Here is a 25,555-nt window from a genome sequence, read left to right as displayed (position 1 = left end):
AAGTGAATTAATGATAATTTGTTTTCAGTCTTGACATTGCTGTTAAACTGCTCATCCGTGTAATACTTGCAGTTATTTTCAGAGTTCTTAAAAAAGTTTTTTTCAGGGTCAAAGTCATCGTCCGATTCATGATAATGTTGTTCAGTGTCTCCAATTTTGTTCAGTTCCAGATCCAATCCCTCAAAAACTATTAACCTCTGTAGCAAATCACTTGCCTCATTCCACACACCACTGGGGAAGATGGAAACAGCTAATGTTTCAACAGCAAATTCATAAAAAAAGAATGACTGAAACAAATAACTGACTAGAGTTTGACAGAACGCTAAACAGCAGCTTGTTTGTGGTCAGAAAAATATCCCGCAGACCAACCATCAATAAGGGCCCCGTGGAGAGGGGGCAGGAGCTCGCTACGTCAGTAGCTAAAATCTCAGCCCAAGCGTCTGCGTGTCTCTCACATTGATCCAAATACTTTGGTTTGGTGATAGAAAGTTACCAAACATCTTTCGGCTATGTTATTGTTCCACACTCCAGCCCAGCAGGTGGCGGTAATGTACTTAAGTTGGCTTGCAGACCGTCAATAAACACCAGAAGAAGAAGAAGAAGAAGATGAAGATACCAAACAAACTGCTTAAAGGTTGCGTTCAACTTAATCCTATGTTGCGGTTGCAGGAAAACAGACCTTGGCGTGTTCGGTAAGGCCCAGAACGTTTCTTTAAGACAAAACATGTTTTAATGACCTTTTAACGCATAAACTGTTGCTTCTACCTGCCACAGGTATGTGACGTCAGAGGGTGAAAGCACAACCAGCTGCCTTTGTGGCAGTGTGGCTGCATTGCGGCACTGAATGTCATTGAAAAAACGATGTCAGCGGGTTGACCACTTAGGTCTTCACGAGGACCATGACAACTGATCCAAAAAAGGTGAGTGACACCCTGGAATTATGTAATCTTGCTAGGTGTGCTGCTTCATGTTTAGCTCTTTAACTTCGTAACATAACAGGCCAGTTATTAAGGGTAATGTGTTTGACTTGACTGCACCATGAGTAGTATATCTGCCAACGCAGACAAGTCTGAGACACTCACTCTGGTCATCTTTGCCTTATTTTTCATGATGGTGATGACTATGGAAACTATCCACTAACCCCAACCGGTCGAGGCAGTACAGCCGCCCACCTGGAGTCCGGGTCTGTCAGAGGTTTCATCCGGTAAAGGGAGTTTTGCCTCCCCACTGTGTCCAAGTTCTTGCTCAAGGGAGATTTGTTCAGGTTTTTTCCATACTGATGATGATGATGATAAGGTCTAGATCTTAATATGTTGTGTCCTGAGATGTCCTTTGTTGTTATTTGGTGCTATACAAATTGAATTGTACCATCATGTGTACAGCTTGACACCATGTAGAATTATTTTTCCAGCCACTGCTGTCGCCTGTGCAGGGGTATAAAAATGTAAACAATTATTAAAATGCTGTTATGAAGCATCAGATATCTCTTCAGTACATTTTGTGTAAAATTGTAATAAAAAAAATTATTGAAATAAATGTGTAGTGAAAACTATGAATGTGAAGCTGAAGCATGTTTCTGCAGACCTTTTGTTATTGGTGGAAGATGGACAGGGTTCAATGCTGAGGTCAGTGTTTCAGATTCCTGAAGATTCTTCTCTTCAGCACCAAGGACAGCGCACATTGTTTCACTTTATAAATGATACTTGTTTCTTTTACTGATAGTCCTTTCCTGCTGCTTTGTCATCTGTTTAAGTTTTACTGCCACAGTGTATACTTGTATTTCCATAGCCATCATAGATTGTGGCATTAATAGTACCTTAATGTTTAAAAAAAAACATGAAGGTACCAGCGTGTAGAGCTTCTGATAGTACACCCAGGAGTTGTCAAAGTCTTAATAACATTACTGTTGGAAATTTAATTTAATGGTTTTACTTTTTTTATGTTTTTCAGTCTGCAGGCATTACAGCTCATGTTATCATAAGTTAGTTATTAAACAAAAACGATGCAAAAAGCTAGAGGCAAAATTAGAAGCAGAGCACTGTGGTAGCTTTGACCACATGTTAAATAGAGTCAAAAGAGCAGCAAAACAGTATCAGTTGTTAAACTGAATTAAGTTTTGAGACCTTGGGGATGAGCTCTCCAGGTTTTGTGTGTGTATGTGTGTGTGTGTGTGAATGCAGTGTGCTTCCATATCATCAATACAAACCTCTCAGACTGCCTCAGCCTTTCTTCATCATAGCTATTCCCCACTTATAATTGTTTAAACATAGTTTTTAATTAAAATCACTTTAGGCCACTTCCAATATTTTTGAAAATCCATTTTATGTATTTTTCCTTTAAAGAAAAAACATTTCCCACAGAGCACAAAACATCTACATTTTCATTTGTGTTTTTCAATAAAATAAATGACTCTGCTTACAACTATTTGCATATTTGGTAGCATTGTAATTCTGAAGTGTTATTGGAATATTAAAAGTGCATAACGCTTTCATAAGAAAGAGTCCCCATGCAGCCTTAAAGAATTGATGCTTATTCAAAACTAACAGTATGAGAGCTAACAAAATAGAAACACATCCAATAAAACTAATCTATTATTTGAAAAATAATCATATTCATCTTCAGTATTTTAATTTGTTAGATTATGGTAAAATATTCCATGGTGTACTCACATCTCCTGTAGTGTGTTTCACTGGATGTGTGTGCATCATAAGCAGAATATACATTCACTTTGCTATAGAAGATAATGGTATGGGATTTTTGTCACGGTTGTCACAAATAAAGGTGCTTCACGGGGGAGGCGATAGTGCGGTGGGTAGAGCAGTCGTCTCCCAGGTTGAAGGTTCTAATCTCGTCACGTGTGGAAGTGTCCTTAGGCAAGACACTGACCCCCCCACACACACACACACACACGAGATGCCACGTTCAATTGTTTTTCACAAAGGTAACAGCTGATGGATGAGCTACTTGTAAAGCCACACGTAATGAACCTCAAAATGGAGAGCACGGTCTCTCTGTTCGTCATATTCTTACTGTTGCATACACAAATACGTCTCATTGACTTGTTAATATTACTTTGACATTCATGAACGAGCTGTTCCGTGTCCAGAACGCGCTACGCTCGCTCGCTCACACTTGCCCGGATGCCACCGGAACGACACAAATGCGCATGTGCAGTAGGTCACGCAACGCGGAAGCAAACCTGGAATGAAATTAAATTAATTAATTTAATGTATGTATGCATAGATATCAATTAGTTGCTTCAGCTCTACAGTTAATTACCAGCAGAGCTCCACCGAGCTTCCACCTAGTCTAGAGGTCTAAACAGGTTACATTTCATCTGTATTTACATCTGTGTTGATGAGGCTCAAAATGTTTATTTTGTGGTGAAAATGTTACAAATGTATAAATTCAATTATATGTTTATTATTGAGGTCATAGTTAAAGGTGGTGTTGTACTGGACTACATTATTTTCAGAGGTGTCTCTATATTTTTGTCCTGAGAGGATCAGATTATTAGGAACACCAGCTATCCCTTGCATAATTCAGTTTCAAAGTCATTGGAGAATTGGTATGTTTTATGGCTTTATGAGTTACAAAATATGATTAGTTTTTTTAAATTCATGATTTGTTGGTAGTCCAACAGGCTGATTATTGTGAAATGCAGAAGAATCCAAAAATGTGCAATACTGGGACAGACCTTTACACCATAAAACATGTTGATAATGTTCCCATCTATGTTGAAATAAATATTTTCAGAAAGATTAATATCTCTACATATTTATCTTTACCGATAGTTGCTGTAGTAGCAGCAGATGGTGGAAGAGTGGGCTCAGCAATAAACATTCAAGAAAAAATTGTGTGATTTGAGTTATGAGGGTCCTGTGTCCCAGTAGAACCTTATGTGCATATCATTATTTTTGAAGAATATACCCCTAGAAAGCGTGTTTGCCTTAGCAACAGAATTTGCTTCCTCTCAGCTCATCTAGCAGTGGGCTGCTTGAACAGTGGGGGCTGTGCTCTGTGGGATGGGGGATCTGTAATATTCTGCTTTCGTTTTTCAGGGCGCGCATCCTCACACCCCCTCCAAGCCTGAGCGCTGTGCGGTGCGTCGACTGCGCGGATATGTTTCTGCATGGTTTGTTTTTTCCCTAAAAACTAATAATGGAAGGATGACTCGAAGACAGCGGCTACCGGCATGGATCCCCTTTGACTGAAGGAGTAGCCTTTATGGATTGGAGCTCATTGTCGCAGGAACAAATCAGGGGAGAGCCTGAGAGGTGAGGCGGCATTTAGTTGGATGTATGCGCGGGGCACACCGCAGCGGAAATCTGGCTCTCGCTGGGTTTTTAAAACAAAAACGTCGTGGGGATTTAAGCTGTGGTTTGGGCTATTTCAAGTAGTCCTTTGGGTTACAGTGGCGTTAGTTTCTTGCATAGGTATTCTTCTGTCATAACGCCGTGGTACATCCCCCGGTGTATTTAAGGCCTTTCCTCCACTCTAGACGTTGCCGTATCACATAGGCTGCAGCAGCCATCTGCATTGTGGATTTTTGGATACAGCTATTAAGGCCACGATTGAAATTTTCACTTTCTCATTGATTATTGTCACATTGCACCAAATGTCCATTTCGTCCAGATTTTCTGCTCGCTTCAAGGGACAAATTTTGGCCTTCTTTGCACAAAAGAATATAACCTACATTACGATACAGTAAGAAATATTTATGGGGCCTAATTGTGCATTTGGGCAATGGCTCCATAGCATGCCCAGAGGAAATAACTACTGCAAAATCAAATTCCTTTATAGAGAGCATGACAAAATGAAAGCACCACTTTCGGCCATTAAAACGTGGTAACAATCTCATCACATTTCCCGCTTTTTCAATGCATTAAATAGTGTTATAAATAAGTTAGGTGTAAACATTCCAGAGCAAACAATGGATGACCTGAATGTGGTCATGCAGCTTCCTTAGCACCAGCTTGTTAAAAGAATGAACATAAAGCTGTGCACAGAATTATCTGATTATTAACTATACAGTGATTACTTATAGTCAGATCAACTTTGCATGATTCATACTCTCCATGCAGTGTGTCATATGTAGGTTAATGATTCATCAAATTCCTCTCATATACATACAGGAACCAAAAATGGACCACTCCACTGATATTTGCAAGAAGACCACAATAGTGAAGTGTGATTATGACACCCTGCCCACTGCAATAATGCAGCATTACTGTTTTTCCACCTGGTGAACTTTTAAACCTCTGGCATGCAGCAACTGTTTGTACATTTTCTGACCCAGCAGCTGTCAGAGGAATTTACCATGTAGAGACTGAAAGGAGAAGCACTGATGGGCAGCATGCAGCTCTGGCCACCCCCCTCAGCCCCAAAGATCCTACAGAGGTGCAAATGAGATCATGCTGCTGCAGAGAAAAGATTTAACTGGCTTTTTAAATGCCAGAAAGGATTTTAGGTTAATAGGATTACAAAGATGGATGAGTGCTTATTTGTGTGAGAGTCTCACCTCTATCACTGTTGGAATGGATATACTGCTAGAATTTAGTTTTAAATTCACAGGTCTGTTTTTTCTCTTTGAATATGCATTGTGTGTATCCTACCTGTGCTGATAATTTTTTTTTTTTTTGCTTCTCTGTACAGTGCTGTAGAAGAAAATACATCCAATATCACAGGTCACATGACAGGTAGCCAGGTCTCGTTTATAAAATATGCTCATGTAAACATTAAAACTTATCCTATGGCTTGCTGATGGCACAGTTTCCAGTGATTTTCTTTGCTGTTGTTTGGTTTTCTTCCATTTAGATTTGTGCAGTGATGAAACAGACAACTCTCCTCCGTTTCAGCTTCACACACTCAAGCAGTTTGAACAGGTGAGATGATGTCCTTGACCTTCAGCATGATTAGAAACACTGTAGGGGAAAGTAGAGTCTGTATCATAGTACTGAGGCAGATGAAAATGTGCTCTACAGTGCCTTTTTGTGGATCCGTGCCTTACTACAACATATAATGATCTGATTTGGGTTGCTTAAGCATCCTCTTTGTAGAATCAGAACACGATATGTTGAGCAAATCAGTGGTATTTTAACCAGAAAGCTGGAATACCTTTTTTTTAAACAATCCATAGAAAAGGAGAACACTTGCAGTTGATGATATCAGAAGGAAAACACCATGACCCCCCTGGTGTTTTGAACCAGCCTCTGGCCACAGCATGGCCCACTTCAGGTTTTCTCATCTGGTGTTTGTACTATTATTGGACATTGTACCAGCCACATTTTACAAAAAGAATATATTAAATATTCCTTTTATTGTTTGTCCATTCAGTCATGACAACAATCATTTATGCTTGGGCAAGTAACTGATCCCTACAAACTGTAGGACCAATGTTGTTGATGCACATCGAGTTAAAATTAATGTATTTAATTTTGAGGAAATTAATGAGAGTCCCAAAGTTGAGGAATTATCAAGAATATAAATTTGAACCAAATGACTTACCATACTGTTGGTAATAATAATAAAATCAAAAGAGGGTGGATGGAACTTGAAATAAGATGTTCTGAAATGTCACTGAAAGCAGTAGCACAGTTTCTGTAGCTGTTATGAATTTACATGAGCACTATTATACACTTTTTAATTGTCATTTAAGATGGTTGTGCGGACAAAGCTAGTTTTATCTGCTGGTACATAAAATGATTAAAGTTAGACATTTTTAAGAACTAAGTTAATTTGCTTTTTTGCCAAGAGTTTGAGAAGGATGATGTGCTTTTATATATGAAACAAGCACTGGGAGAGAAGTTAGCTTAGCTTAGCATAAAGACTGGAAGCAGGGGGAAACAACTAGCATGGCCCTGCCCAAAATGGCAAAATACATTAACACTTAATCTTGTTAGTTTTAATTTGTAGACAAACCAAACTTTGTGATTTTAGAGAGAAATATGTAATAAACTGATGAACAACAGTTTACCCATTCACCCTATACCTTACAATGCCTGATCTGAGGAAGTTTGTCTCAGCACGTAACCCTCCTTCAAACCACAATTTGTCACTTTACATTTTTGTTTGTATCTAATTATAAAATACTAAGTGTCTCCCAGCTCTAGCTCCACACAGTAATTAGTAGCTCCTAAATGCCATTGCCATACCATCATGGATTTTTTTTTTATCCATTGTCTATTAGTAACCTCATATAGTGTATCTACTGGTTCCATCTGCAGCTGTGCTTCCAGTAAAATAGCACTGTTTACATAAGTATAGCTGATTAGCCTCTGAAATACCATGTACAATACAACACTTTCCTTCAGTACAGTTGATGTTTTACACATACAAGATCAGAAAACACATGAGTCAAGTGCTAAGCTTGTCAGTGAAAACTCACCACCGGTCCTGTCATATTATTCTGGAGGTTCTGCTGAGCCCTGTTAAAGCAGGAGATGTCACAAAGCTGAAGACACTACTCAAAACTGGAGTCACTTTCATGGCTGCCAATTCTTTCCAACACATGAACACAATCTAACACACAGCTTGCGCATATTTACACACCTTCACTCCTGTTTAGTTTTCATAAGGAGCTGAAATGTGTGTGAGAGGGTGTTGCTTTATCATGTGTGGAGGTGTTTACAGTAAAAATGCCATGAGCGTGACGTCATCCCTGATCTTGGCGTCTAGCCTATCTTTACTCTGAATTATTTAGCAACAGAATGTAATGCGACACTTTAATGGGCACACTCACTGAATGAATCAAGAACTAATAGTGACGTAGCTATGTGAAGGTAACGTCTCAGTCACTTTATTAGAGAGGCTTTTTGCAAGGGGCAGTCATGAAACCTGACATTATCCAAGGTTGTTACCCTTATTATGAGATCAGATGTAGTGGAGAACCTCTTCATCTGTTTCTTTCCTTTCTGTTCACTCATCTCTGAGGGAAGTTCAGGGATTCACCACTCTGTGAGATTCAGCACACCGCTCTATTAATAGCACTATGGCTCAGAGCTCCCAGGTCTCGTGTTTCATCCAACTTCTTTCCACTCACCTGTCTACCGCACTCTCATCAGCCGCTTTCATTTTATTTCCCCGTACTGGTTAGTTTCTGTCTCTGGGACCTTTATAGTCCCTTAGTTAATAGCTACATTAGTTGGGTTTGGGCCAAAGGTGTTCACAAAAACACCAAACAAGCTGCTTAGCGCTTTATTCAGACATAACCCACAACTGTGAGCAATGGTACACATGTGATATTTGCCTTACTGTATGTGTGAGATTGGACAATACATCAAGTCAATATGATGTATGAGGCCAGAGTCTTTTTTTTTCTACAACATGGCTGATGACCATGAGTGTGTTATAGGAGACGTTTCTCATGTTTAGGGCATTCTCCATAACAGTCATGTGTTGCAGTGAGCAGCTCACAAAGACGCACAACACCAGCAGCTTAGAAATAGTCTAGGATTAGATTGCAGCTTTTAAACTATCACTTCCTAGAGCGTCATGATTAGCGCAATATATGTAACAACATCCTATGTCATTATGTGATAATCTGCCTCTCTATTAATGTGTCTGTCATAAAGATCAGACTTCTGCCATGTTGAAAGCGATATGTAAATGTCACTAGGTGGACCTAGTCAAGATTTTTATGGAAAAGTGACCAGGGTGCACAGACATGAAGTCATTCAAATCCCATCATATTATTGAAAAGGAGTGCTTGTCTGAAAGGGGCTTCAGTGAAAATTCTCAAAGCTGGGTGAAATTGTGTAGTGTCTTCCCAAAGTTCAAACCTACATATGACTAGATTTTCTTGTTTCCTAGCTTATATCAGCATCAAAGAAACTGATTTATTTACTCAATGTGCAACATATCAAAATAAACCAAATCACTGAGATTGTCATGTCTCTAATCTAGTAAATGAAGGTTAGTCATTGTAGTTATATAACATGGAGACTGGTGTAGACCGAGTTTCAGTTGTTCTCCCAGTGGGACCAACCTATTCATTTAGAAAAAGAAGGAAGTGTTTAAACTGGACAGCTGAAATTTACCTTCAGTACATCTGAAAGGAAGTAGAATAAATGAAAATGACAAGAAAGGGACTCTCATCTCACTTCTTTCTTTCTCTTCATGTCCCTCCTTTTGACGCTCCTGGTTTGCAGAGGGGTGAGATTTCCCTCCATATCACAAGTGCCTGTGAGCCCTCAGCTTTTTACACCCTCCAATCTGTCCCTCCTCCCCTCTTCTCTCCCACCACCCATCTCCCATGGCAAACTGGGATTCCAGGGATGTCTCCTCCTATAAAATAAGCTCCTGTCCTGTCCCTCAGCAGACCAGAACGCACCATGGAGCTGAAATGGCTGTGTCTCTGACTGTCCGGGTTGCAGAGTAGCCCTCTGCAATGCAAACACCCCATTAGACTCTTTTGTGCATGTGTGTGAATGTGTTAGCTTTAGTGTGTGCGTGTGGTTTGGTATCCCGGTGGCATGTTAGAGACTGGGATACCACTTTGTAAATAATCCGGCTTTTTCAGATACAGCATCATGCGTTTTGGGAGAAGGAGGCAGCATGTCTAATGGTTACCGGACTCTAACAAAGGGACATGCCTTGACAGTCGCTGTCCTTTAAAATGGACCCCATGATATGGAAAGAGCAACTGTTCATTTTTGACTTATAACGGACATGTCAAGAAGCGTTGGTGCCCTTTGACGGTCATGTCTAACGGTTACCGTACTTTGTCACAGCACCTGAATGACCTGAAGAAGGAGAACTTCAGCCTCAAGCTCCGCATCTACTTCCTGGAAGAGAGGATACAGCAGAAGTACGAGGAGAGCAGTGAAGATGTCTACCGCACGGTGAGTAGGGCGGCTCCCCCTGAGGAATTGAATGGGAATCTGCTTGACTGGTGATGACTGGGACTAGAAGTGAGTGCTCTTCAGGGGCTAAGGGTCATTTGACTAACAACAAAATGATCAAAAAACACTTTTTGCTTTACTGGAAGATTTTGCATTGAGGACTCCTCTCAATGAGGAGGAAATCAAAACAGTTCATTTGTGTATCAATGATATGAGATGGCTGTTATCATGAAGAGTTGGTTTTACCGAGCCCCTTCCATTATTTGTTGACTCAGCTGTCACACTGAGCTGTTGAGGTGATGTGACCTGCCATGTGTTTGTTTTTAGATATGGCTGCCACATGATGGACTACACATTTCCTATCCTTTTGCTCAGGAACCTTTATATAATGCTATTGGTGTGCATGCCTGGCTGTCAGCTGTCCTGCAGGATTTCTGTTTCACTCTGTATTGGTTTCTGATGTTGGGATTTGTGAAGATTTTATGCCATTAAAACTACAATATGCAAATTCTGGAAATGAAAAAAATATTAAAAGAAGTTACATACTGTTAATTTAGGTTTGACTAAGTAGATTTAGTCTCATATTGAACTTATTAAGCAGATCAGCTATCAGCCAATGCCTTAGACTGCTTATAAAGATCAATCTAACAGCTCCCAGAAGTGAAGCCACTGCAAGTCGGTACCCCCCCTGGTGGCTGGTTGCAGTACAAGTCACTATAAGCAAGTTGCATGTGCCAGTCTGCATTCCTCTGTATGTGTCTAACATGTGCACCTACAGTAAGGTGACCCATCTCAGCTGTTGTCTGCTTGCACAAGCCAGGCAGCATTTAAAGTCTGTCTCCTTCTTTCTCCCATCAAAACAAATCCCTTCTGATAATCAATAGCTCTTTGATGAGAGAACTAAATGACCACCTGATGCAGCTGAAGAAGTCCCACTGCTTATCCTCCTCAGTTACTGCATGCCAGCAGTGACTGGGTGATCTCCCATCATTCAGATATACAACTTGAGTTTAACCCTTATGCTTCACAGTTTCTCACCCCGTCCCGTGTGACTAAAGGCTTTGTTGGTTGAGTGTCAGGACAGGGCAGCAGTGCTTTTGTCCTCCCTCCAAGACATATCAGTGTAATGTAGTAGGTGTGTTGGTCCTGGGCACACAGTGATCTCTGTCAGAGCCAAATACACTCTATTTATAGAGCAGGCTTGGTACACTGATTTATTTATCGCATGTATTCATACGAGTGTCCATGGGACACACTGTAATATGTTTGAAGTTTCTCCTCACACTATAGTTTGTTACGTTTACAGATGTTGTTTGATTATGAAAGAGAGAAAAACAGAAATTCACTGATTTCTAAGGCAACAAATGATTATTCATACAGAAAAATCTGCTTATTATAATTCTGATTAATCACTTGTTTATAAAATGTCAAAAGATCCTGAAAAATACACATAGAAAATGCTGTCTCAAACCCAACAGTATTCTATTTATAGTGGTCTATGTATCTATATATCTATGACAATTGTCATTTAATTTTTGTCATTTAATTTAAAGTGACACAACTAGATCATATAATCCTTTAGTATGGAATAAAACAGAATGAACAGGCTCATCATTAGATGAACTAAAGGTAGATGGTCTGCCGGTGGAAGGTCGTTACATTCCAGATGTTTGTTTTTTATGTTTGATAGTCCTGTTAGTGTTTTAATTACAGTGATCCTCCTCAACATGCACTGCCTGGTTATAAGTGGACCTGTTGCTGAGGGGCTATCAGGCCATGAGGGGCCAAAATAGCAGGTGCACTGTGATGGGTGTCTATATATAGAGCTATTTTTGAGATGGGAAAATGTCTCTCCTACTGTAAACCAAGTTGTTGACACACACAGGAATATATGTTCTTGTGAGTAGAAGCTCTTGGAGAGCGATAGGGGAAGGTCAACAGACTTGGACATGCATGAAGGGGTTCTTAAACACAGAAAGGAAGAGTGAGCAAAGGAGAGACAGGGACAAGGACAGAGAGGCAGCCAAGCAAGTTGATGGACAAGAGGTGGTCGACAGTCTGAAATGAAAGCGTGACAAACAGCAGCGATAAAGGTGATTAGCTAGTGAGATCAATTATCTGACGTAAGTCCAGCAGATAGACAGACAGATAAACTATCCTCTCTCTTGTCTGAGGTCGGAATGGAAAGAATAGCAATCTCGATCCCAGTGTGTGAATCCTCTGTCCCCTAACCCAATGTAAGAGTACAGATTGGCCCCTAAAATGTCCCCTGCAGACCCCATGCAGGTAAACAAACTATGGAGTTTAGCCTTTGGCCCCAGGGGTGAGTATCTGAGCTGCCCTGAATTCTCTAGCTCTAAATATACCAGTCATGACAGCATGGTCAGATGTTCTGTACTGATGATACACAACACCCACCGGCCTTGATTAACAAAGCAGAGAGATGGAGAAGTGTAGTGACTGAGGAAACATGGCAAGTAAAAGCTTATCATGAGGGAGAGAGGAAGGATAGTAGAGATTCAGTTAACTGAACCACAAGGATACAGACGATCACTTTACCTAACCCAAAATAGTGATGTGTTTATGACCAGATTTTGCCATTTTGTAGTTTTGCTTTCACTACTTATATCTTTATATGTCTTACTGTAGTCACAATATGCCAAATGTGCACTTTAAGCATGCAATTACCTTTAGGGGATGTAGAAGATCACAAAGTTAGTATGCGTTGTGTTAGGACCAAATAAATGTTATTTCCATTGTCAAATGAATTATTATTTTCCACAGGCCTTATCCACACAGGCGCTTTCAGTTTTGGCTAATTACACGACATAGCTCTAATCAGCTAATTAAGTAAAAGCACTTGTGTGGGTGAACCATAGGTGTGTAGGGGTTTCATAGTCACACATTTTATGTTAAGTAAGATACTTGACATCTCAGCCTCATAAGGAATTACTAGACAGTAATTTAAAATGTTCACCAACTGAGTTAGCACTGCTGAGTGCTGTCTGTTTGCAGAGTGTTTGTTTTGAGAAAGTGCTTTTTGTTTGATACTGTAATTTTTTTAACATCGGTTTGGACGAGGCTGTAACCTAGTTTGAGCAATGCCTTTTACGAGGCTGTAAGAGCTGTGATCATTATGTCACAGCTGCAAATGGCCACTATCCACCATCACTGGCAGTGTCGCTACAAATGGCTGAGTTGTTATGTTGCTGGATGAGATGATGTGCGATGTGTAATGAACACGTGACTGATTGAATACTTGAACTTACTGATCTCCATCTGTTGCAGAACATCGAGCTGAAGGTGGAAGTAGAGAGCTTGAAGCAGGAGCTCCAGGACAAACAGCAGCTTCTGGACAAAGCCCTGTGAGTCCACACATTAATCATTAGTTTCTATTGTTGTGCCGTTCCAGGGCCTACCTTGGATAACTGGAGATTTTTTTGTCTGTAAGTGTGAACTTTGGTGTTAAAGTGGTTCCCTTCCCTATATAGCTACATTATATAGAACAATTTAGTAGATGGTCTCTCCTGCCTGTCAAGCCTTCATTCATTTTGTTTCCTTTGACTTTTATAAATACATACATGTAGTAAAAATATTTTTACTACATGTCATGTGAGAGACACATGGGTATTCTCTCCCCATTGTGTGCCTGGTTTCTGTTCAAAATCAACTGTTGTTTCAGGTTATTTGTCAGATTTTGTGCAGTTTAAGCTGGAGAAATCAAGTTAATGAGATTTAAAGGCATTTATTTTTGTTTTTTGACATTGTTCATTCATTAAACTGATGTTCTCTATGTGCATGGCTTCTTTAGCTCAAGGACAGAGCTTGAAACTGCTGCAAGGGTTTAGTAGACTGTGTGGGTTATGGCTTATTCTTCTTAATTATTTGGTCTGAATTACTTACATTTGAGATACTGTAAAGTGAGAAACGTTCATCTGCTGAAATTGACAAGAGTTGCTGCTTAATGGTCACTGTTGTTGACCTTTAAAGGGGTGTGGTTTAACACTGGCCAGCTGTTGGGGCTCTTGGAAAGGATACATTGGTTCTTATTACTGGTCTCTATTTTGGCTGCTGTTGTCAGTCCCTCTGTGCACATTTTTTGCTGTAGCATTGTTTAAGATAACAAGTGCTCATTGTTAGCAGAGTTGATGACGTACCCGGCCTAGGAGCTTCAGCCCCTTTATTCACTCAAACTGTGAAAAACCTAGGAGTGTTATTTGACAGGAGCCTCAAATTTGACAAGCAAATTAGTTCTGTGGTCAAAATAAGCTTCTTTCAACTGAGGCTCCTAGCAAAGGTGAAGCCCTTTTTATCTTGAGTTGACCTAGAAAAAGTCAATCATGCCTTCATTAGCTCACGCCTTGACTACTGCAACGCCCTCTACACTGGAATTAGTCAGTCTCTCCTCTGTAGGCACCAACTAGTAGAGAACGCGGCCGCTCATCTACTGTCAAATACGCCAAAGTATGCTCACATCACCCCGTCCCTCAGTCTCTTCACTGGCTTGCAGTACAGTTTAGAATTAATTTGTTTTTTGTTTGTTTTGTTTGTGTTCAAGGCCACTAATGGCCGTGCTCCAGCCTATTTAACCGATCTTTTAACTATTCATACCCCGGTCAGAGCGCTGCGCTCCTCTGAGCATTTGTCTCTGGTTGTCCCACGGGCAAGGTACAAAAAGTGGGATGATCATTCTTTTGCCGTATGTTCTCCCAAGCTCTGGAATACCTGGCATCCTGAGCTTCAGTCTATAACTGAGTTAATGGTTTTTAAGTCTAAATTAAAGGCACACCTATTCAGACTGGCATTTGGCATTTAATTTATAGCAGTGATGCTATACAGGTGCCTACAGGCTTTCTGATTTTATATTCTGTAATCTTATTGTTTGTACTTTGACTCATTTTTATTGTACAGGAGTTTTATAGTTGCTTACAGACCTTGGTTTTAACTTTATGTAATTTTAACTTTTCCTTTTTGTTAGTTTATGTGTCTTAACATGTTCTGTTTTTATTTTAATATGTTTTGTTGTGAAGTACTTTTAACACCCTTGGGTGTTGTAAAGCGCTATATAAATTTGATTTGATTTGATTTATTTATTCTTTCAAACATGTAACAACAGTCAGTATGTAATCACACATAATTCCAGACATGTCCACAAAAATATTTTCAATTTGCTTATACCTAGTACATGCTTGAACGGAGTAGAAAGAAGTCAGACTTATCCAGTCCTACCCCATGACATCATCTTACCATCATTAGTTTGCAAGCAGTATTACTACATGGATATATATTCTACATCCACATTCCCGTCTGATTAATCATTAAGCCTGTTCTTGCATATATCTTGATTGACACATACCTTTATATCTGTGTTTAAACTCATCAATATTCTTACTCCTTTTTATGTCCATACCTAAATTATTCCATAGTTTTACTCCACTTATCAAAATACAGAATCTTTTTTTGGTTGTACGTATAGCATGAACTTTATAATTTAACTGACCATTTAGATTGTATCCCCCTTCCCTTTCATCAGATAGTTTTTGAATTCCACCAGGTAATAAATTGTTCCTGGCTTTATACATAAACACAGCAGTCTTATATCCCACTAAGTCAAAAAATTTTAACAATTTAGACTGTATGAAAACTACATTGGTGTGATCCCTGTATCCCAGCTTATGCACAATTCTTATCACTCTTTTTTGTAATATATACAATGGTTGAAGTGAGCTTTTGTATGTTTATTATTATAATTGTTATTATGGTTCTTATCTGCAAAGCAGTTGCCAGTCTGCTGCATATTCTGTGTTTTTGGTGTCAACCTCATCATTATTCCACTTCACATAAAGAGACAGACATTTACATTACTCAGACTGGTTCTAAATACCCAAGTTATTTGAGCTGTTGCATGTGCTGCACAGAGTTAAAAATGTATGTAGAGAGGGTCCAGAACAGGACTGATGGCGACAGAGTGGTGTGTGCCATTCTGGGAGCAGGAATTCTGGCATAGGGCGGTTGACTGACTAAGTGTTATAGACAGATGCTTGCACAGTTGTACCCTGTGTCCAGTTGGACTTATGTCAGGAGCCACATAATGTGGTTGTAGGAGGACACGGACAAATGGGTTGTGTGTGAGGAATTTTACATAATGGCCACAGTCCAGGTCCCTGGTAACACATTGCATCCACTGCTGTAAAAACATCAAGCCTTTCACTGCTTTCAGACTGTGTGAACAGCATCTCTGAGAGAGTGTATGTTAGCTTTATGAAAATGATTACCTCATCTCTGCCATAAGTGGAAGGGTAATGGATATCGCATGAGACAAAGTGATGACGGCATATTATTTCTTGGCTCTTGCTGATGTCTCCATCTTGCCCTAATGCTGTCCCCTATGAATAAATTTGTGTGCATAAGCACTGAATTGATGTGGACTGTATTCAGTGTGATACCTGATCAATGAGGTGATCAAGTCTAATTCTCCTTCCTCTTTGACAGCATAACAGCAGAGAACTTGACCAATCACAATGAGGCAGAGCTGCAGAGACGGTGTCAGGAGAGACAGCAGGAAATCGACCACATGCAGCAAGTGCTTGAGACCAAAATCCAGCTCCTGCAGGAGGTTGGTCCTCTTACACCTCCAGCTATTCAAACTGACACACAGGTGCCTCAGATTAACAAATCATAACAGTTTCGCTCCTTGTGTGTCTTGCAGGAAGCCCAGCTAGCACGCAGCGAGGCAGAGCGGATGGCCTCACTGGCTGGATCACACTCTCATACGTCCCTCCACTCCCTGGACACCCCCATGGAGGACATCCCAGAGGATGAGAGGCCTCCCAGCATCCTGTCCCCATCCAACACCAACAAGGACAGGTGCAAAAAAAAATCTTGACAATCACCAACATCAGACAAACCCAGTCCATCTCCAGGTGGCACTGACCGCACCTCTGTCTGTGTTCAGGGTAATAGAGCAGCTGACTAAAGAACTTCACTCCAAGGAGGCCCTCATCACAGACTTGAGCAGAGAGAAGACAACTCTCACACGCAGAGTGGGAGAACTAGAGGGTCAAGTCCAGGAGCTGTCTTCATCTTTGCTTCAGAAGGACAAGGATGTTGAGGTATAAATGCTTTTATATGTTTTGCTTTCAGTGACAAATAACATCAGAAATCCTCTTTGGTGGCATCTCTGCAACTAAGACTTGGCAAATGAGGACTAAAACCTTGCTATATGCTTTCTGTAAACGGAATAAGTGTAGGACTCGGTCAGTAAATGTGTTATGATCTTTTTCTTCATCATGTAAACAGTGTAACAGCCAAAATTTATTACTGCATTCCTCTGGGCCACGATGTCTCTCCTGGTCAGACCTCCTTGTTACAAAGAGGCTCTTGAAGCAGCACATGTGTAGGTCACAAAAGATGTTGGCACAAACTATGACTTTAACATACACACTCCAAAATATACAAGGTCATATGATGAAACAATATTTCTGTCCAGATTTATTCATTCACATTCCCGTTTATTCTCTTCCTCTGTAAATCTTAAGGTTAAATATAATTAGTGATTTTTCATTTCTGCAGTGAGAACATACTGTACAGTAGGTTTATAATACATCTTCTGTGTTACACAGTTCTATCAGGAGGAACTCAGCCAAGAGAGGCTGCGCATCGAACAGGAGATGCAGGTAGGTAAACTCTGGTTCATTATCCTTCTTCACTAAGTGCCAGAACAGCATCACTGTTCCCATTATTGAAGTCCAGAGTACTTTGTTAGACAGACTCTGCCTCCTTATGGAGAAGTGACACACAGCATTTTCACACAAGGTTCGACAACTGCAGATAAAAATTTGAATTTGTTAAACTGCTTGTTGTTTTACTTGGACCTATAGTAAAAGAAAAGATGGAGATGGGAAATTCACAATGTGACCAACAAAATATAATTTACATGTATAGTAAAATAAAAGAAAACGCTTTGATATAGAACCAACCAACTGCATCTAACCAACCATCCATCCATCTATCCATTAACTAAGTCACTCATCCTGTAAATGGTCCAACTGTATCTGAATTGGACCAAATTTGTCACATTTTGCCACAAGAAAAAGCACAGTAGTAAAAATAATTTAACCAAAACTCTCTCTGCGGAATGTGCAACACAAAAACAGAAGCAGCATCAGTGTTGCTGAAAAAATCTAGTGTTAATGTCATGGCAAAAATTACAAAGTAATTGCGCAAAGTATTTATTTTTTAAAGGTATATGCTAGTTCATTGGGGTGCTCGTTAGACTAGTAAAAATTTTACATTTGGGGTGAGAAATAAGCAAAAACTTTTCATTGTCAGGGTGGGTGGTACAGGACATATTGAAATGTTTTAAAGTTTGAAAAAAGTACTGTGCGCAAACACCCTGAGATGAGCTGAAACTTTGCTCGTCCTTGTGCAGTCTAAACCTGGATGCTTCATGAATCACTGTGACCTAGTTGCATATTCCAATCTGATGCAAATAACATGACACAAAAAAAGGACTATGTGCTAGTAAACCTGCAACAGATGGAGCATTACCTGGGTCTTCACCTGCAAGCGCAGTTCATCTTAGGGTTTCTGTCATCACACAAAGTGCCACAATCTCATTACATTAACAGGCCAGAGTAAATCCTTACATTTGTTAGTTCAATAAATTAATAATCACAGTCATAGTGCCTAACCATTTAACCATTTAGCTTACTGGCCTGTGCAAGGCTGGTTCTTGTTATTTGGCAATAGCCTGAATGTGGCACAGTATTTGTTGCAAGCATATTGTTGCTGCATGAGTTTCTCACAAGCGGTGTTTCGTTTTCAGGGTGCCTCTGCAGGCATTTTAACTTGTAAATCAGTTTTGGATCAAGGATGCAAATGTACTCGCCAGGGAGGCTCTGTGCTCAGATTTCACACACACAGCCTGTGCATGTGTGAGAGTGTCCCTCTCTCTTAGTACGCCCTGAACGCTGAGTTGTACTCTATGTTCACTGTTGGACAACTAGTCTGTATAAAGCATTTAATTACTAAGGAAACAGTGTCTTAGATTGAGGTAGTTATAATTTATATATGTTAAGCATTTTGTGCATGAAGCTATATAGCCTTAGCATGAGCACAACAAGGAGATGTAGTGGTTTTTTTCTGAAGGTGAAATGCCTGTGTTGACATACTGAGTTGTCGGTCACTGCAGAGGACATATGACTTGGCAAAATTAGAGGGAAGTCACAGTTATTAGATAAGGGGTGTATGTGCAAGAAGTTCTGTTGAGACTGCAGCACTAAATGTATACATGTATATAACAGTGGTCCTGTATTAGTTAAGAAGAATTTAGGAAACACTGGTGGCAAAATATAACTAAAACAAAATAGGTTTGTCACATATTTGTACTGCAGTTACAATAAATTAATCCAAATGTGGACTGCATGACTGTTATGCAACTTACTGTGGAGCTATAGTGTAGCTAGGTTTTACAGCAATAACAGGAAGTGTTCTGTACACCGCTGAATTTCCATCTCCTCTCAGAGATCATGGGAGGATCTGTGTGTGTGTGTGTATGTGTGTGTGTGTGTGTGAGCGTGTACACATTCCTGTCAGTTGCCCTCTTTCATATGTGCATGTGCATGCAGGCATCTTCCTGGTTAGCAGTTTAGCAGGTCTTGTTTCAGCCGGGTCGTCGATAGGTCAGGTCGACTTCTGAGTGCTCAGCAATATCAGGTTGAGTTGTTTCAGACAGACACCCACCATACCACCTCTTAATTAGTTCCCCAGACACCACAGCCATTTAGGTTCAATCAATGTCTGGAGAAAGAGGAGGCAGGACAATTATTTTCTGAAACCTCTTCATACAATTATTTCAGTTTCCTTTTGAAGAATAACTTGTAGTAACACTGTAACTAAATTGTTTATATGTTTTGACATTTATTTGTGTTTATAAACACTGTATTTCACATCTGATTATACAGTATAAAATGTTACAAATTAGTGAGAAAAGCCGCTTCCAAGGTTTATCCTAACGTGACCTTTTCAGCTTGTATTTTTTGTCAGACCAAAATTCAATAATATTCAGTCTATTCAATATTATAACATGGACTAAATGGAATAAGGATCCAGATAATGGAGCTAGTCTTTCTCTCTTTTATTTCTCCCTTCTGGTAACTGTATAGCAACAACAGAATACAGGATATCTAGCTGACAATGATTTTATAATAGGACAGAATAGGATCTGATATAATGTTGTAGCGTACTGGGGGAGCCAGGGGGAGCGCTATGTACACACACACGTACACACACAGGGACATACCATTCCAACTTTGGGTTGGAGAGTTATAGTGCCGGTTGGTGGGTTTTCTATACAGGTTCTGATGTTCAGTGTTGTGTTCGGGGAGAATAAAAACAGAGGCTATCCGGGGTAGTGCGTTGTTTGGGGCATGGGAACCTGCATAAAAAGACAGCCTGACTCCAGTGTCATTCCGTGGAAGATTCCCTAGAGCCCACTGGCTTGCCACAATATTATATTCCATTGTATTGCATACAGTAGTTTGTACAGCGCATGCGGTGCAGTAATGTGTAAACCCTGTACAAAAATAATTTAATATATTAGGCCTAACCTTGTACAACATGCTGCGGCAATACTTCATGGCCACACCATTTAAAAAATCATTTGGGGAAAAAGAATGTTTGGCTTGTTATAATTTGTATTTAATTTTACAGACTGCCACTAATATCGCCCTACTACTGCGCGTTTCACCTGTTCAGTCGGGCGAGCACAGCGCTGTAAACCGGACGGGAGGAAGTAACACTTCCGGAGGAACGACACTCTGTTTTTCTACCGATTTAATCAAAATTAATGCCCATATCGCTTAATTTGGTGTTTTGATCTGCGTTGTAACATGCAAAGTTGTCGTTCTGAACCGGATTCATAGTGAATATTAAACCGTGAGCATGCCTGTATGACTGCACCGGGCTTCCCTACCCCCGCTTTCCCTGAATGGTGCGCTCCGCCGCTGCAGGTCTGGCTCAGGCAGCCACATCTTCATCTGCCCGGAGGATGTCCGACAGCAACGAGAGTCTGATTTCTCCGTGTATGTGTGTATTTCTGGCTGTTGGTAATGGCTCTGAGATGAATGGTCTCTTCCTCGGACGCAGACAACGGTGAACGAGCCAGACTGTCCCAGGACGCCTGTCGCTGCTCCGTGTCTGCGTAAAGGGCAGTAGATTCTTAGCGATTCCCGGGCATGATGAACCTGTCAACGCACGGTGGCTCGTGCGTCCGTGACAGCCAGGTGATGGTGCAGAGCCACGTGTGGTGCTGGTAAAAAAAAAAAATGCGAAACAGCGGTTTGGAGACCGACGATCTACAGCTGAATACTGCGTCTGACTGAGACATTTACATGAGTCAGTGTGTGTCTGTGGGAGTATGCGCCATATTCCCGATACACCTGCGCCTCCAGCAAATGAACAGTGATCCTGGGCTGAATCTTTTAATGAGAGAAAATCTATCCATCTGTTTTCACCTCATGTGCAGCCATTTTCTGTCGAGTATTACTACCTCTTGTCTACCTCATCTCGTGTGTCTTTAAGCCAGTTTGATGCCACAGTGTGGACTGGTTTCATGAGGAGCTTTACTGTGTTTCAGATGAAGGCTTTTACTGTGATCTAAAGGCATTTGTTCACTCTAAAGAATGAGCATGATGCTCATTTGTGTCTACATGGACCCATTTTAGTCATAATGATCCAAGTGTCCTCATGTACTGTAAGCATAAATAAGACCTTCTGCCACTGCTTGATAATTGTAAGCCTGTGGAATGCTTGATCTGAAGATGAAGGAGGCGTGCCGCATCTGTGGACGGGAGCTCTGTGGTAATCAGAGGCGATGGATCTTCCACCCTGCCGCCAAACTCAATCTGCAGGTGCTGCTGTCTCATGCACTGGGGCAAGAGCTGACTCGGGATGGCAGAGGAGAGTTCGCCTGCTCCAAGTGTACCTTCATGTTGGACCGCATGTACCGCTTTGACACAGTCATTGCCCGTGTGGAGGCCTTGTCGATCGAAAGGTTGCAGCGGCTTCTGCAAGAGAAACATCGGCTGAGACAGTGCATCAGTGGGCTCTACCGGAAAACAAATTCAGAGGAGACGGCAGTAACAATCAGTGGAGGTACTGAAGGGCCAGGGGATGGTATGGTGGATATATCAGGTCTCACTCATGCAAAGTACTGTGCCCTGCTCCAGGATGATCTCGTCTACTCTTTGTATGAGTCCTGGGCAGATGATAGTCTAGACTGCCCCCACCACCACCACCACCAGTGTCCTGCAGGTCCAGGGTCAGAGGTTACAGTGGCAGGCCCACAGCACTGTGCCCCCAGCACTCCCAGGAGGTGTCGGGCATGTTCATACTGGAGGGTGGCAGACTCTGACTATGAAGCTGTTTGCAAGGTGCCCAGGAAGTTGGCACGGAGTACTTCCTGTGGGCCATCAACCAGATATTCAGCCAGTGTTATCGCAGGTAGTGTGACTGGAGGAGACAGAAAAAATGTGGACGATTCAGAGCAACCCCCCTCCTCTCTAACACTTGTCCCTGGTTCTCAGGACCCGTCGAGGACATCAGACGGTGATCGCACTCTGGCTGGACGAGCTAGCTCCAGCCCATCTGTAACCTCCCTGGAGACAGCCGAAGGATACATTCAGCCTGGAGCAGCAGCAGATGGTCCTCTGGGCTCCCCCAGAGAACCAGTGGATGACCGGATATTGGATTCAGTTTTTGAAGAGAACATTGGGATCCCACATGGCCAGTCCTCACCTGGGCCCAGCCTGTCACTGGCCCTCTGTGTGCTGCAGAACTGTGCTGTCTACCAGCCAGTCCAGAGCCCCAAAGGGAGTAAGCTGCCAGTGCTGCTTAGACGGAGCTCAAGTAATGGAGGCATTAGGCTGGGGTTCCCTAATCCTGATCTGGGAATGTTTTTTGGAGAAAGAGACAGCCACATACCAATACTTGAACTGGAGACCCCCCTGAACAAGATGGATGTCAAGGTGGATCAGATGGCTGATGTGGAGGATTTATTAGAAAATTTATACAAAGAGTGTCCTCCCCCACCTTCCCACCAGGTATAAAACCTTTACAAGGATGGTCATGGTGCACAACAGAAGAATTTCACTACTGCAGGATGATGAAGGTTGATGGAGTAGTGAATTTTGCCTATATACTGAAGTATCTGCAAAGTAAACCAACCCAACATGCTTTGATGTTTGATATACTGTATAAACAATGCAGCCTTCCCACAAAACAATATTCTCACCACTTTTTCTTGCTTAATTAACCACATAACCAAGCTGTCAGTCACACAAATCCTGTCTCTCTTGCGAGCTTTTGCCCAGGAGGGTTTGAGCTACAGCGGTATTTGTGTTCTGCATACTTGTCTGTGTGGGAATACTTTACATCACCAGTCAGGTGTGGATAAGCGGTGACACATGGCCTACTTTGATATTGTGTGTCCCCATGTGCATGTACAAAGAGTTCCTTAGTCGTGACAGTAAAGCAGAGTTAAAGCACAAGCATTTTTTTTTTACAATTTTGTGAGTGTAAAATATCATCACATTTGAAACCAAGATGTAGTATGTAAATAAATCAGTGGTTTGAGATGAAGATTTGAAGAAGGTGAACAACTTCCATTGTAGCTGTTAAAGCATGATTACAGCTTGCAGACAGATGGGCCTCTCATTTCTTCGAGTTATTAAATATTAATATTACAATATTATAAAGCCAGCATCTTAAATTTAATAACCCTTGGTAATAGCTTTTGGAGAATGTGCATTCATCTCAATAAAAGTTTGAGCCGTGGCTGCTGACTGAAGTAGGTTAGGTGGGGAGACCTAAGACAGACTGGCTCCACTGTTGACCTATTTTCATTCAGAGCCCTTGAGGCAAAATGATCCACGCAATGTCAGACCACCTCGTCATCTCAACACTGGTTGGCTAGTACAGTAACTCAATTTAAATGATTTGTTAACTTAATTTGGAAAGGAAAAAGCTAATTACAATGAAAATCGAAATGTATTTAATTTAACCCCAGCTATGTTAAACCACTTATAGTCATGGTGAATAAGCCAGCCATCATAAAGATATTTGTTTCATAGTCTGTGAATGTTGGATTTATGGTTATGTAAAGAGAACAGTAGCACAGATCACTTTACACATCTCATGCACTCACTCGCCACTCCAGCAGGGCTCTCCTAGTCATAGCTTTTTAGGTTTGCACATGCAAATGAGTAGATTTTTTAAAAATGTTGTACACATACAGTAATCCACTGTGGTAGTTAAGCAAATTTCAGCCTCTGTATTTTTTATGAATTTTGAGACAAGTAATTCAGCTGCTGGATTTGGTCTAAACCAGTAAACATACTGTATAGAGTGAGCTGTTTTTATAAACAACTAATTTCTTTCACTCCTTTTATTACAGAGTCTTGTTGAGGAACAGCATAGTCAACTGAACCAGTATGAATGTGCAGCTGGCCAGTGTGTCAGTGAGCTGCAGAAGGCCCAGCTCCAGGTCCAGTCTCTGCAGGCCAAGATCCACGAGAGCGAGGCCAACAATATGGTATGGCACGTTAAATGGCCCATTACAGCTGGATATGTTTTATTATAGCACACCTGAGGCCTGATGGCAGTCTGACACTGTCTGTAGAAGCTGCAGGAGAAGCTGAATGAGATGGAGCACGAGCTGCGTTCACTGCGCCAGGCTTCTCAGAGCCAGGAAAGAACCATTCAGGATCTGACTGAGTCCATCAGTACCAAAGACAGCGAGGTGTGCTTTTTTTGTACTCAAGTATTTGTAGCAGTTGTTGTTGTTGTTGTTGTAAATAGTAAATGAACAAAGGCCAAACCAATGTGAAAGGACAGTGTATTTGTCCCCATGCTAATGTTTCATTCTGCTTAAAGGCCCAGGAGCTGTACCAGCTGATTGAAGGGCAAAACACCACTCTTTGTAAGCTGCGAGAAATGGCCCACCGCAATCATCTTGCTCAATGCAAGGTGAGACCTGATTCACATGAAGTGGTGTGAACCCTAATCCAGAATCACTGATGACTTATGTATCCAGGCTGATGGCGTGCTGTCTAATCTAGGTGTGTGGTCATTCTTTTCCCAGGCTCCAGAGGGGGCCAGTGAGTCCTTGACTCTGGCTCAGCTGCAGGGTGAGCTGGTGAGGGTGCAGAGCTCTCTGTTCTCCCTCGGTCTGGAGCTGGAGGCCAACCAGCGGAGTCTGAGACAGAGCCAGAGGCAAGGAGAAGACCTGGTACGGCTCAAGGACAGACTCAACTCTGATCTACAAGAGGCACTGCAACACAGGGAGGTCACTGAAAAACACAACCAGGTTAGTGTGTTTGTGATGGTGAATAAACCAAACATTCATGAGTATTAATAAAGCAGCATGTGGAAACTGTCTTCTCTTTGCTGCAGGACCTGCGCTGTGCCCTTCAGAAAACTTGCTCTGAGCTTCATGCTAAAGAAGTAGCTCTGAAAGAGAGCGAGGCAGAGAAACACACTGCTTTGCAGGAAAAAGACAGAGGCATCGCACAACTCAAACACTCACTGCAGGACAAGGAGCGACAGTTACAGGTAACACACAGTCCCACACACTCTACATACATACAGTATGTAGAATACAGATTAGTACACTTGCACAGATTTCTGATTGTATCTAAAAATCTTTACATTTG

General features: G+C 41.3%; 1 protein-coding gene across 1 annotated transcript in view; it reads left to right on the top strand.

Annotated features, from left to right (window-relative positions):
* Positions 1–9,701: 9,701 nt before the first annotated feature.
* Positions 9,702–25,555, top strand: part of LOC109969247 (myomegalin) — a 34,266-nt gene continuing 18,412 nt past the window's right edge. Inside the window, exons 1-13 of the mRNA XM_020615973.1 lie at positions 9,702–9,842; positions 13,131–13,207; positions 16,335–16,458; positions 16,552–16,709; positions 16,798–16,954; positions 17,465–17,518; positions 20,556–20,637; positions 21,642–22,945; positions 24,298–24,435; positions 24,523–24,642; positions 24,777–24,869; positions 24,985–25,209; positions 25,296–25,464. Coding sequence (XP_020471629.1) covers positions 9,702–9,842; positions 13,131–13,207; positions 16,335–16,458; positions 16,552–16,709; positions 16,798–16,954; positions 17,465–17,518; positions 20,556–20,637; positions 21,642–22,945; positions 24,298–24,435; positions 24,523–24,642; positions 24,777–24,869; positions 24,985–25,209; positions 25,296–25,464 — 2,842 coding nt within the window. The remainder of the gene's footprint in view (positions 9,843–13,130; positions 13,208–16,334; positions 16,459–16,551; positions 16,710–16,797; positions 16,955–17,464; positions 17,519–20,555; positions 20,638–21,641; positions 22,946–24,297; positions 24,436–24,522; positions 24,643–24,776; positions 24,870–24,984; positions 25,210–25,295; positions 25,465–25,555) is intronic.

This window comes from Monopterus albus, unplaced genomic scaffold (assembly GCF_001952655.1).
Source record: "Monopterus albus unplaced genomic scaffold, M_albus_1.0 scaffold172.1, whole genome shotgun sequence".
NCBI classification, from domain to species: domain Eukaryota; kingdom Metazoa; phylum Chordata; class Actinopteri; order Synbranchiformes; family Synbranchidae; genus Monopterus; species Monopterus albus.
The sequence above is the reverse complement of the archived record's forward strand: the minus strand, read 5'-3'. Positions and strand labels throughout refer to the sequence as shown.